This window comes from Trichechus manatus, unplaced genomic scaffold (assembly GCF_000243295.1).
Source record: "Trichechus manatus latirostris isolate Lorelei unplaced genomic scaffold, TriManLat1.0 scaffold00208, whole genome shotgun sequence".
In the NCBI taxonomy this organism is placed as follows: Eukaryota; Metazoa; Chordata; class Mammalia; order Sirenia; family Trichechidae; genus Trichechus; species Trichechus manatus.
Genome location: NW_004444144.1, coordinates 1,955,415 through 1,967,757, shown reverse-complemented (window position 1 = coordinate 1,967,757; position 12,343 = coordinate 1,955,415). Strand labels below are relative to the sequence as shown.

Sequence of the window (12,343 nt, the reverse complement as noted above, 5' to 3'; positions counted from 1 at the left end):
GAACCAAAACCATGCCCAGGGTCTTAAAACCTCATTAGTCGCCTTTTTCTGCAGGGCAGCGTAGAAGTCCCGCTGCCTAGCACAGAGTGAGTGAGGGGAGAAGCCTCAGGGCAGAACTGGACCGATCGCTTTAGCTGATCAGCACTTTTCAGGGGTTCTATCCACCTGACCAAGAGACTATTCACTTTGATTGTTTAGAGCTAGGAAGAATGGGTGTGGGGTGCAGAATACGGCTGATCATGAGACATCTAAATCAACGGCCCAGACTGGGCCTTCGGTAGGGATAGCATGCTTTAAAAGTTATAAAAGATCATCCGCATCAGCTAGAAGAGCTTCACTTTAAGACCTGTGATCTACACTAGGCCTGCAGCTTGGAGCTTTGCTCAGAGAAAAAACAAATAGTGCTTTACATGGGCAAGGAACTAATGCAGAAAGATGCCTAGCCACGGGGCAAATTCCTCTGACTCATACCTGACCCAACTAATTCTTCTTCTTCTGTGCCTGGATCCTTGAGTGAAGCTTCTTAAGGTCCGAGAACAAGTTCCGCTTCAGGATGGCACCACTGCACAGCATGGCCCCTTGCAGGGCCCCTGTCAACCCACACGTGAAGATGTCCTGGCCTAGAAGGCAGGAGCAGAGGCCCGTCAGCATCCACGCAAATGGAGGGGGAGGACAAGGGCACTCACGTTCCTCCCTCTGAGCTAGGGCCACCCAAAGACTAGGCTTCAGGTCGGGAGCAGGGCATACAACCTGCAGGGTATCCCGGTTGAGAGTATGGGAGGCTGCAGGAGCCTGCAGGAGCCTGCAGGAGCCTCCAGGGCACGAGGACAGGAACAGAGGACTCTGGGTGACAGAGCGGCCCAGGGTCTCAGGTCCTGGCAGAACGGGGCAGTCAGTGTACCTGTCAGGTAGAGGTTGGGGATGGGGCTTTGAGCCCTCATGGAGGCTATCACATGAGGATGCAGGCGGCCAAGGTCATGGTCAGCCCCATAGCAGGCACCTCGTGGGGCAGCCAGATAGAACTGACTGGTCAGCGGGGATCCTCCAGTCACACTGTCCACCTGAGGAGGCAAAAAAGGTGGCCCCAGGGCAGGAGTGGAAACTGCCGAGATTCTTCTCTTCCCCTTTTCTGCTCTCCTGGAGCAGTCTGCCTGCCTGCTGAGTGTCCCTGGGACTGTTACCTCTGGGCTTTATTCCCAGCCCTAAGGAAAAGGTGGAAATGGCTCCAAGAGGTCTGTCACCACCACCAGATACTCTGTCCTCCTACCTGCCCCTCCAGCTGGGGGAACAGCTTCAGGACAACTGACATAGCAGCTTCAACAAAGGCGTTTTTGAGAGTCTCATAGTCGCTGCTCCGCTTTCCCTGTGGCTCTTCCTGCCACTCCTCAAACCACTCATAGGCAGTGGGTATCAGCACGTTCACCGTGGACCGGTCTAGGGTGCAGAGCCAGGGTTACTGCTGCCTGGTCCCTTCCACGTTCCCGCCCCATCTCCACCAGGCCCCCACGCCTCACCTGGGTATCGGTCCTCCCACGTCGGATCCTTGGCTGACGGGAAAGAAATGAAGAAAATGGGGATGTGTGCTGCAGCCTTTTCCCTGGGCACAGAGAGGTAGCGCTCCATCCTGTGGGTGAGAGCAGAGGGTGCCAACCCCTGGCCTCGTCCCTCCCTGCCACCCCCGGGACAGCTTACCCCCAGGGACTCCCCACAGTGATGACAATGTGGCACAGAGGAAAAAGCCCTTCAGGGAGTAAATTCCTGCCCACTTCCTCCCATTCCATGAGGCAGCAGGGGCCCCGTGGGCCGTAGGCCTGTTCTGACATCCCTCTACACACACAGACACACACGCCTTACGCCTTGTCCATGTCTATGTCAAAATAAACATAGTAGTTGGTAGACTTCAGACCCAGGTCCTTCTTGCTGCCTCGTAGGCAGATAAAAACACAGAACATGCCCAAGCTGTGCCGCACCATCGCCAGCTGTTTCTTCACATCTACAAAGGGAGTGGGGGAGGGCTGCAATGACCTGTGGCTGGAGACAGGCATTCCCTGTGCCAGGAGAGCCTGTTGACATCAACTCACTTCACCTACAGCCTTATCCTCAGCTGCCTTCCTCGGGCCCAGTCCATTTTTACAGCTTTTATTTCAACACTGACTTGGCAGGGCCTGCTCTTCGGTCTCCTCCTGCCTGTGAAGCATACAACCCCAGGCTCCTACTCTCCCACCTCCACCCACTTCTGCTCTAAACACTTTTATAAGCAGTTGACACTAAGCCGCCAGCCCTAACCTCCTTGAGCCAGCTCACAGCACCTGTAGGACACAGTCTCAGGCCAACTGCCTCCAATCCTCATGACTCAGCAGGAGGAGGAGGGAAGAGCAGCACTACGGAGGAAGGAACCACTGTGAGGCCATCCCATGTCCTCTGGACCCAAGCAGCTGGACTTCTGTACCTATCAGCAACAGATGACCCCAGACCGGTTTTCTGGAAACTGAAACCCACAAATGCTTGTTCTTTGTTTCCATTCCAAGGAGCATCTCCAGAACCTGCTTGAGGGCGAACTCGGCCACTGCTCTGCTTCATGCACTTAACAAATATTTATTGACCTGAAATGTTCTGGGCCCTCTGCTAGGCCGTGGGGATACCACAAGGAATCAATAGACATGATGCCTGCCTACAGAAAAAGAGATTTCTCTGAAAGAAGTTGGCTATCTATCAGGAGCTACAAAGAACTGAGTGCCACAGGTAGGGTGCCCATATAATCTATCATCCAAAACACCCTTGAGAGTGAAACCAAAAACCAAACCAAACCAGTGGCCATCGAGTCAATTCCAACTCATAGCAACCCTATAGGACAGAGTAAACTGCCCCATAGGGTTTCCAAGGAGCGGCTGGTGGATTATTAATAATTACATTAGGAAAATAGACATAAAACTTAGACACCCAGCTATGGGAGCATACTGAGGAGGGAAGGGGAACATGGGCCTTCTCTGACCCCTCCCCCCAGATCCCATGTAGAGCCTGAGGCCCAGAAGCTCAGCCTGTCCCCTCACCAAAGGCAGAGGGACAGCCACAGTAAAGTGCAGAGGACTGCCCTCACCTGGTGCTGGAGATGCAGGAGTACCTTCTTCCCTGGGTCCCAGCATCCAAGGGTAGGCACACTGCTGGCCTCTCCAGGTGGGATGGGAGGTTGGCATGAAGAAAACAGGAGCCCAGGAGTGGAACCCCTGGGTCTTCAGAGGCTGCTTAGAAAGCAGTGCCCTCCACCTAGCCCCTTCCTCCACCTGTGCCTCTCTCCTCTTTCCCAAGCTAGAAGTAAGGGGCCCAGGAGCCATAGACCTTCCTCCCCAAACCATCCCCAGTGATCCCTCAAGACTCAGCAGTGGGAGTCAAGAAAGGATTTCCCTATTCACAAATGCTCCCCTACTTGACCATCCCACTTCCACCCTCAGCCCCAACTGGCTCAGCCTGTTCCAGAGGCCACCTGATACCTGGTTCCCATCCCTAGGAGGTAGATAGAACTATGAGAATCCCCTCCCCCAACCAGCTGGAAACAAAGGGCGTCCCGGCACCTGGGATCTCTGAGTTAAGTCTCATCACCTCACCATCACTGCCTGAAGTGCTCTCAAACTGGGATTCACCTGGGGCAGCACCCAACCCCCCACCCAAGACGGGCAACTGGTCCTTCAGCCAGCTTGGGCTGGCACCATTAGATTGCTTTCAACGGAAGATACATAAGAGCATGAAAACTGTAGCTGGACGAGGGGAGATCAAGCTGAGCAGGTGCCTGGAGCATGGCTGCCTGGGAAGAGGCAGGATGAGGGGAATGCTGGGGCCTCTAGAGGACAGTGGCAGGGCTCATTGTCCTGGGCTAGAAGGGAAAAGGGAGGAAAGGGTTACAGAAAGGGAGGCAGGAAGTACCAAAGGCAAAGTCTGTGGTCCTCCTCACAACCTGCCCCGCCTTCCTGTAACTGGGCAGTCTCTGCCTCACCCCACTCAGCTCACCCAGTTGGACAGCTAGGAGGCCTCTGCTAAGTGAGGCAAAGGTACTGGTTTTCCATGGCACACATCCTATACCTCAGAGGCGATTACAACTGCCACCTCACCTACCCACCATGAAGAAATCCAGGGCCTCACTTTTCTACTGAACCCACTGTGCTGCCCACTTTCCCCAGCTTCCCAGGGAGCAGCCCATGGGGCCCACCACGGGTGGAGAGCTCCTCCCCACTGCTCCCTGTGCTCCTCCTTGTCGTACCACTAATGTCCCTGGTGTCCATCCCACCCCAGCCAAGGCCTTTATCTAGACCCCTCTCTCTTACTCCTGCTGGATTGTTGGTTCCCTCCTGGCCAGCCAGCCTCCTTTCTTCACATCACACCAGTAGCTTCGAATTACATGACAACCTGAGTCCACTTCAACATGGTAACTTCTCACCTAACTTTGGCTTGGCTACTTGGACCTTGTGGGCTGCTCCTGCTCTCCTGCCTCATTTGGTGAGGCCGTTGCTCTGGAGGGCCCACACTTCTCAGCCCAGATAGAGTACAAACAGCCTAGACTTTCTAGTCATACAGACCAGAGTATTCATGTCAGCTCTGCCACTTTCAGCTAGGTGGTCTTGGGAAGTTACTTGACCTCTATGGGCCTCAGTTTCCCCAACCATAAACATTAGGATGATGATATCTATTTCTTTGGTGACTGTGAGGATCAGACGTGATGACAAAGTTCAAGCCTCTCACATAAATTATGCATGCTATACTCATAAATATGCCCACCTCCACTCCACAAAACCAGGCTTACAGTTTTAGACACAGCCTGTCAGAGATGACTACATTGAGGCTTACTTCTACCTGGGTCCCAGATTTCCAGCATGGGGCTCAAGGACTAGAAGCAAGTCAGAAGGGTACTGTTATAGATTGAATTGTGTCCTCCAAAAATATCTGTCAGCTTGGCTATGTCATGATTCCCAGTATTGTGTGATTGTCCACCATTTTTGTCATCTGATGTGATTTTCCTATGTGTTGTGAATCCTGTCTCTACGATGTTAATGAGATAGGATTAGCGGCAGTTATGTAGACTCAATCTATAAGATTGATCTACATCTTAAACCAATCTCTTTTGAGATATAAAAGAAAGAAGTGAGCAGAGAGACAGGGGGACCTCATACCACCAAGAAACAAGAGCCAAGAGAATAGTGCATCCTTTGGACTCGGGGTCCCTGCACTGAGAAGCTCCTCAACCAGGGGAAGGTTGATGACAAGGACCTTCCTCCAGAGCCAACAGAGAGAGAAAGCCTTCCCCTGGAGCTGATGCCTTGAATTTGGACTTGTAGCCTACCAGACTGTGAGAGAATGAATTTCTCTTTGTTAAAGCCATCCACTTCTGGTATTTCTGCTATAGCAGCGCTAGATAACTAAGACAGGTACTCTGGCAGCCTCAGCCCCAATAAGGAGCTGGGTCCTGAAAGAAGAAGAAAAACATAACCTTGGATCCCAAATAAGGCACACAACTATTATATCTATTCTTTCTTCTCCACACCAGCCTTGATTCCCTACTGATATTATCAGACCAATCTCCTCTACTCAAAATAAACGAGAAATTAAGAAAGAAAGTGGAATTCACACCACAAACTCAATGAAAACCCAAGAAATGTTCCTTTGGGACTCTACTCACTAACTATTAGAAGACGCTCCAAGATCTAGAGAAACTGGAAATGGGCCACTTGGAATGGAGACTTAAAAGAGGAGAGGGAAAAGTGGTTGAGATTACAAGGGGAATGGGTGTAAATATGCCAAGAATGAAATGAGAGATAAGGACCAAAGGGTCTTTGGGGATGATGGAACAGAAAGGAACTTGTTTCCAAATCCTAAACACAGAGGCTTGCTGCAAACAGATACCGTCAGACACCAAAATTCTCACCTTTTCTGCTTAAAGATGGTTAGAGGGCAGCTGGTTTGAGCAGCCAAGAAAAAGACAGAAAGCATCACACAGGTTGAGCAAGCTGACTCCAAAAGGGGAAATGCTGGAGAACTTGGAAGACAGCAGTGCAGACCAGTCTCTTACCTGGCAGACAGCGGGCATGCTCTGGCAATAAGTGCTCGTAGGTATTGAACAGCCCTGCGCTGGAGATTACGATGGGGCAGTAGATGTTCACCAGTTCTTGGCCCTTCTTCACACTGACACCTGCAGACACAGGAGGTGGGTGAAGTTCTGAGAGCTCTAGGAAGGTAAAGAAACGCCCACACCCTCACAGATCTCCCCCAGCTTACACTTCATTTTCTCAGACCTGGGAGTCCAGCCCACCTTAGGCCAAGCAGGGCAGATCCCAGGCAAAATTGCAACGTGAGTGGAATATCCTCAAGCACTGAAACCTATCCCACAATGGCTTCTGCACTTACCTTCCGTACCTCTCTCACCACTTGCCCCACCCCTCCACTCCCCCAACCTCCTCTTAGACTACCTTCTTTAGCCAAGCCCAACTCCCAAGCCCAACAGAGCTCATGGGCTGAAGCCCCTCCTTCTTCACCTCTTCATAGAGTTCTACTTCACCTTATCATTCTCTTTAAGAGGAGCCCTATGGCACAGTGGTTAAGCACTCGGCTGCTAACCAAAAGGTCGACGGTTTGAACCCACCAGCCGCTCTTCAGGACAAAGATGTGGTAGTTCATTTCCGTAAAGATTTACAGCCCCAGAAACCCTATGGGTCAGTTCTACTCTGTCCTATAGGGTTGCTATGAGTCGGAATTGACTTGACAGCAATGGGTTTGGTTTGGTTTGATTCTCTTTAAAACCCGTCAAGGACACCTCAACCTCTATATCATAAATCCCAAAGCCTTGTAGCAGCCTTCCATGATCTGGTCCCTTCTACGTGCCCAGCCTCATCTCTTGCTACTCTCATGAACTATTCAGTAGAACCATCTGAAACAACTGATATTTGACAATTTTTTGGACCTATCTGTCATGGATTAAATAGTGTACCCAAAATTATGTTTATCAGTTGGCTGGGCCATGATTCCCAGTATTGTATGATTGTCTACCATTTTGTCATCTGATGTGATTTCCCTATGTGTTGTAAATCCTGTCACTATGATGTTAATGAGATGGATTGGCGGCAGTTATATTGATGAGATCTACAAGATTAGGTAGTGTCTTAAACCAATCTCTTTTGAGACATAGAAGAGAGAAGCAAGCAGAGAGACATGGGGACCTCATACTACCAAGAAAGCAGCGCTGGGAGCAGAGTACGTTCTTTGGACCTGAGATTCCTGTGCTGAGATGTTCCCAGACCAAGGGAAGACTGATGACAAGGACCTTCTTCCAGAGCCAACAGAGAGAGAAAGCCTTCCCCTGGAGCCAGCACCCTGAATTCAGACTTCTAGGCTACAGGACTGTAAGAGAATAAACTTCTCTTTGTAAAAGCCATCCACTTGTGGTATTTACAGCAGCACTAGATGACTAAGACACTATAAAAATAGCACTTTGTTATAGTCCAACCTAACACTCTCAGATGCCTGGAAATGCTCAGCTCTTTTATACCTCCATGGCTTTGCACATGCTGTTCCCTGCCTGGAACAACTTCCTTCACCCTGACCACTGGCTGGCTTCTCAGCCTTTATGACGTGGCTCAGACACCTCTGCCTCTGTGAGGCCTTCCCTGTTCCACTGTGCTCTATGTCACCTCCATCCCAAGCAAATGCTTCGATTATGGAATTTAAATTATAATGCAATAATCTTTCCTAAGTGGTTGGAAACTTCTTGAATTAGAGATTGGCACTTATTTTTGTTTTTGTCTGTATCTTTTATCACCTGGCACACGGAAAACACAAGTATGTTCTGAATTGAATTTAATTGAACTGATCAATTCACCTGCTCTGTGGACCCTTTTCAGCTGAAAGGAGAACTTGCTCACAGACATCAGAGAAAATCTTGCACAACTGCCACCTCTCTCTCTTACTACCCAGCAACCTCTTGATCTCTTCTACAAATACATTCTCAGAGCTCACTGATGGCCTTTTCTCCCTTGTTCTATTGTGAACTGGTCCACCAACTCACCACCTACTCCTCGAAAGTTTCCTCTGGCAAGTTCACCATCACGCCAGCCCTGTATCCTCAGGCCTCTTGGTTCCCTTCCCTGCTGCTTCTCAATCAGCCCCTAGACACGGATGGCCTGTTCTGTTTGGAAGATTCTGTTGTTGCACAGATTTCCCCCTCAAAGAGTTAATCCGCTGTGGGATTTGACTCTCTGTGCAGGTAACAGCACCGACCTGAGTCAGGACAATGAGATTCTAGGTCCTCCTCTGCCCTTACAGGTGAGGGCAGGGCACTCTGCTGGCCTCCATACTGCCCTGGGGAGTGCTCAGGTGACTCACTCATTCCATCCCTCCTGAAATCAACATTTAGTAAACCTCTGTTAAGTGCTAGGTGGTGCAAATGGTTTGCACTCAACTACTAACTTAAAGATTAACAGTTCAAACCCACCCAGTGGTGCCACAGAAGAAGGCCTGGAAATCTGCTTCCATAAAGATAAGCCAAGAAAACCCCATGGAGCAGTTCTGCTCTATAACACATGGGGTTGCCATGAGTCAGAACTGACTCGACAGCAACAAGTTTGGTTTTATGATTTGGTTGAGTGGTAAGATCTAAAGACATGAAGATAAAAAAGACCTAGCACATACACTCCAGAAGTTAATGGATTACTGGATAATTATCATTGTCTACTGAATAAATTATTAACTACTGTTCTTTGGTGACCAAGCAATCCTTTATCCCTCCTGCTTCCTTTTTACCTCCAGACCTATTGTTATACCCCAACCCCTGCTCTGGGGTGGATTTGAGGATTTAACTCCCCATGGGGTCAGTTCTTCTACATCTTCTGCCCTCAGGGCTTCCCTTTCTCTGTGCCCAGTCTCTCCCACCCTAGCCCGGGGATCCCGCGGCCCGGTGCAGGGCTCTCACCACAGGCCTTTCCAGCTGAATCCAGCAACACGCTCTGCACAGTGGCCCTTGTAAGGACAGCGCCCCCTGCCCGCTGAATCACAGGGATGGTGTGGAAGGCAATTTCACTGGAGCCACCACGGGGATAGAAGCCTCCTTTCAAGTAGTGGTCAACCAGCAGAGCATGCATGGAAAAGGCGCTGTGGCTGGGTGTCACACCTACAGAAGGAAGGGGTAATGAGGCAAGAGCATCCAACATCCTGCACCACTCAGAGTGGAGCACAGATTCTGGTGAGATAACACACAGCCCATGCACATCCTGGAATCCAAATGCTCCCCAGGCTCAGGGCAGTCAGAGGGCTTTGTTTCCATCCAAATAAGGGGTATTTTACAGATCTTGGGTCCAGTAGCAATCTCCTCCCTGCAAAACGTCACACTGCCAAGACAAGGACGACAGTGCTGGTCGAACAGAAAAATCCAGGGCATGGATGAGGGGAATTTCTATGAGGGAGTCCAGCAGGTGGACAGACTTCTCAACCATAAGCTCCAAAGAGCTTGGGATTTATACTGCTCCACTTCAGCCAAGCAGGTTCAGGAAGAAAGACCGAGAGCTGGGAGAACAGCACCCCCCCTCCAGGAGCCGTCCAGAGTTCGTACCCACCGTAAGTAGGGAAGATGTAGCTGAGCACTGCCTGGAGCTCAGGGGAGGCCGGCAGCTGCTTCAAGACCTCAGACAAGCTCTGGGTGGATGCACGAAGGAACGGAGAGAAACGAGTCAGCAGCCCACACTTGTTGAGAAGCTGAACTACAGGCAAAGGGAGGAGCTTCAGCAAGACAGCAAGAGTGACTCCACTGGACACCGCCTGTGGGGGGAAGGAAATAGACCTCAGCTCTGGGAACCATGGGGCACAGTCACCATTCCAATACCCTGCACCAGCCCCAGGGCCCAGGAACACTTACCCTTGGCTGAGTTTTGCTGAATTTGGATTTTTATAAGAATCCATACTCTGTGAATTTTTCCCTTTTTACACTCAAATGAGTCCTTTTTTAAAAAAAAAATTTTATTGTCTGCGGTAAATGTATATGTAATAAACATTGGCCATTTCAACAATCTTCACATGTATAGTTCAGTGACATTAGTTATGTCCATCCATCACCCTATCTACTCCCAAATTTTCCATCTCCCCTGACAGAAGCTCAGTGTCCCCAAAGCACTGTGTCTTTCTTTCGCTCTCCTTCCCACCCACCCTTGGTAACCACTAATTAAATCTGGTCTCTATAAACTTGCGTGTTCTAGATATTTCATGTAAGAGGGATCATACAGTCTTTGTCCTTCTGTGACTTATTTCACTCAGCAAAATGCTGTCAGTGTTCATCCAGGTTGTAGCAGGTATTAGGACTTTGTTTCTCTTTATGGCTGAGTAATACTCCATTGTATACATGTACCACGTTTTGTTTATACATTCATCAGTTAATGGATATTTCACCTGTTTCCACCTTTTGGCTATTGCGAATAGTGCTGCAGTCAACACTGGTGGACAAGTCCTATCTGTTTGCGTTCCTGTTTTCAATTCTATTTGGTATACACCTGTTGACCCATCGCCATCAAGTTAATTCCAACTCTTAGCGACCCTATAGGACAGAGCAGAAGTGCCCCATAGGGTTTTCAAGGAGCGGCTGGTAGATAAAAACTGCCAGCCTTTTGGTTAGCAGCCATACCTCTTAACCACTGCACCACCGGGGCTTCTGGTGTATACCTAGGGGTAGAATTACTAGCTCATATGGTAATTCTATGTTCAACTTTTTCAGGAACCACTAAATTGATTTCCACAGTGGCTATACCATTTCACAATCTCACCAACAATAGATGAAGATTCCTATTTCTCCACATCTTCGCCAACACCCATTGTTTTACGTTTTTTTAATCATAGTTATCCTAGTGGGTGTGAAGGGATAGCTCATTGTGGTTTTGACTTACATTTTCCTAGACTAATGACATTGAGCATTTTTTCATCTGCTTGTTGGCCATTTGTATTTCTTCTTTGAATAGACGACTATTCAAGTTCTTTGCTCATTTTTTGATTGGATTGTTTGTCTTTTTGTTGTTAAATTGTAAGAGTTTATATATTCTGCATATTAAGCCCTTATCCAACATACAGATGAGTCCTCTTTAGTCATTTAGTTTCCTGCTCAAATTCCTTTTGAAATGTTTCAATCTGGCCCCCCATGAAGTTAAAAGGAGCAGTGATCTGACCACATGGAAGCTAGCCTAGTCAGGGAGAGCAGGGTGCCTCTGAGAGGCCACAAGTGAGACTGGCAACTGCTGAGCCAAGGCTCCAGAGACAGAGGGCCCAGCTGGAAAGACACATGGACTCAAGCAGGGGCTGAGCTCAGGATAGACATGTTCCTCCCTTCCTGCCTCCCCCACCAGTCACTCCGCTAATGAAGGTCAGCCAGCCTTGCTGGGGATAAAACTGGGATACGCAGCATGTCCATGTTACCTTAACCAGCTTTATGTACTTGTCAATGGCAGCCTCTTCTTGAGGAAACTTCTCCTTGAGGCCCTGTACATAGGCTTTCTCCCCACTGTACCTGGGGAAATCCTTCCGGCCATTGGATCCTTCTAGTACCATAATGTCAAAGGGAGAGGACATGGCAGCCCAGTCCAGCTGCCCCTCGGTGATCTGGTCCAACATAAAACGGCCAGTGCTGCCCTCCTCCATATCCCCAATATAATGGATTCCTGTTGGGAGATGGAAAAAAATATAAGGTTCCATGAGGATCAGGGGATTGAGCCCTGGAAAGGTAGACAAGGAAACAAGGTGGAAGAGATTGTCTGGCAAGCAGAAGGGGCTGTCCACCCTCTCTGTAGGGAGGTATCACAGCAGAAACCACTACATCCTTGCTGACTTCAGGTCTCAGTGGAAGAGTGGGTGCCAGACAAGGAAAGTGGTACCCAGAGAGAAGACAGGGCCCCTAAAACAACAGAGATGCCCAATATCATCCCACAATGGCTGCTCCAAGGCTCCTGAAGATACAGCCATGCTCCCAACCTTTTTCCACACGAGACTTACCTGTGTCAAATTCAAGGCCATCCTGTCGAAAGGTATGACAACAGCCCCCAGCCTTGGTATGCTGTTCCAGCACCAGAACTCGCTTGCCAGCTTTGGCCAGAATTGCAGCTGCAGCCAGGCCCCCAAAGCCACTGCCTATCACCACCACATCCAGCTTCTCCGGCACTCGGCTGACTGAGAAAGCTGCAGTAGAGGGGAGGAGGTATAGGCAGGCTTCTTAGGCAGGGCAGAGAAACAGCAAAGACACAGACACCGAGAAGGGCTTCTCTAGCTTGTACAATGCAAGAAACCGCTAGAGCAGTTTGGCACGAAGCTCCTGTCTAAGTTGTCTCAAACACTTCAC

At 49.6% G+C, this 12,343-nt stretch overlaps 1 protein-coding gene across 1 annotated transcript in view; it reads right to left on the bottom strand.

The window, feature by feature from the left end:
- Positions 1-480: 480 nt before the first annotated feature.
- Positions 481-12,343, bottom strand: part of RETSAT (retinol saturase) — a 15,966-nt gene continuing 4,103 nt past the window's right edge. The window contains exons 2-11 of the mRNA XM_012559056.1: positions 12,001-12,183; positions 11,428-11,669; positions 9,588-9,789; positions 8,948-9,145; positions 6,056-6,175; positions 1,855-1,993; positions 1,515-1,624; positions 1,268-1,434; positions 902-1,061; positions 481-620 (exon numbers count right to left, since the gene is read on the bottom strand). Coding sequence (XP_012414510.1) covers positions 481-620; positions 902-1,061; positions 1,268-1,434; positions 1,515-1,624; positions 1,855-1,993; positions 6,056-6,175; positions 8,948-9,145; positions 9,588-9,789; positions 11,428-11,669; positions 12,001-12,183 — 1,661 coding nt within the window. The remainder of the gene's footprint in view (positions 621-901; positions 1,062-1,267; positions 1,435-1,514; positions 1,625-1,854; positions 1,994-6,055; positions 6,176-8,947; positions 9,146-9,587; positions 9,790-11,427; positions 11,670-12,000; positions 12,184-12,343) is intronic.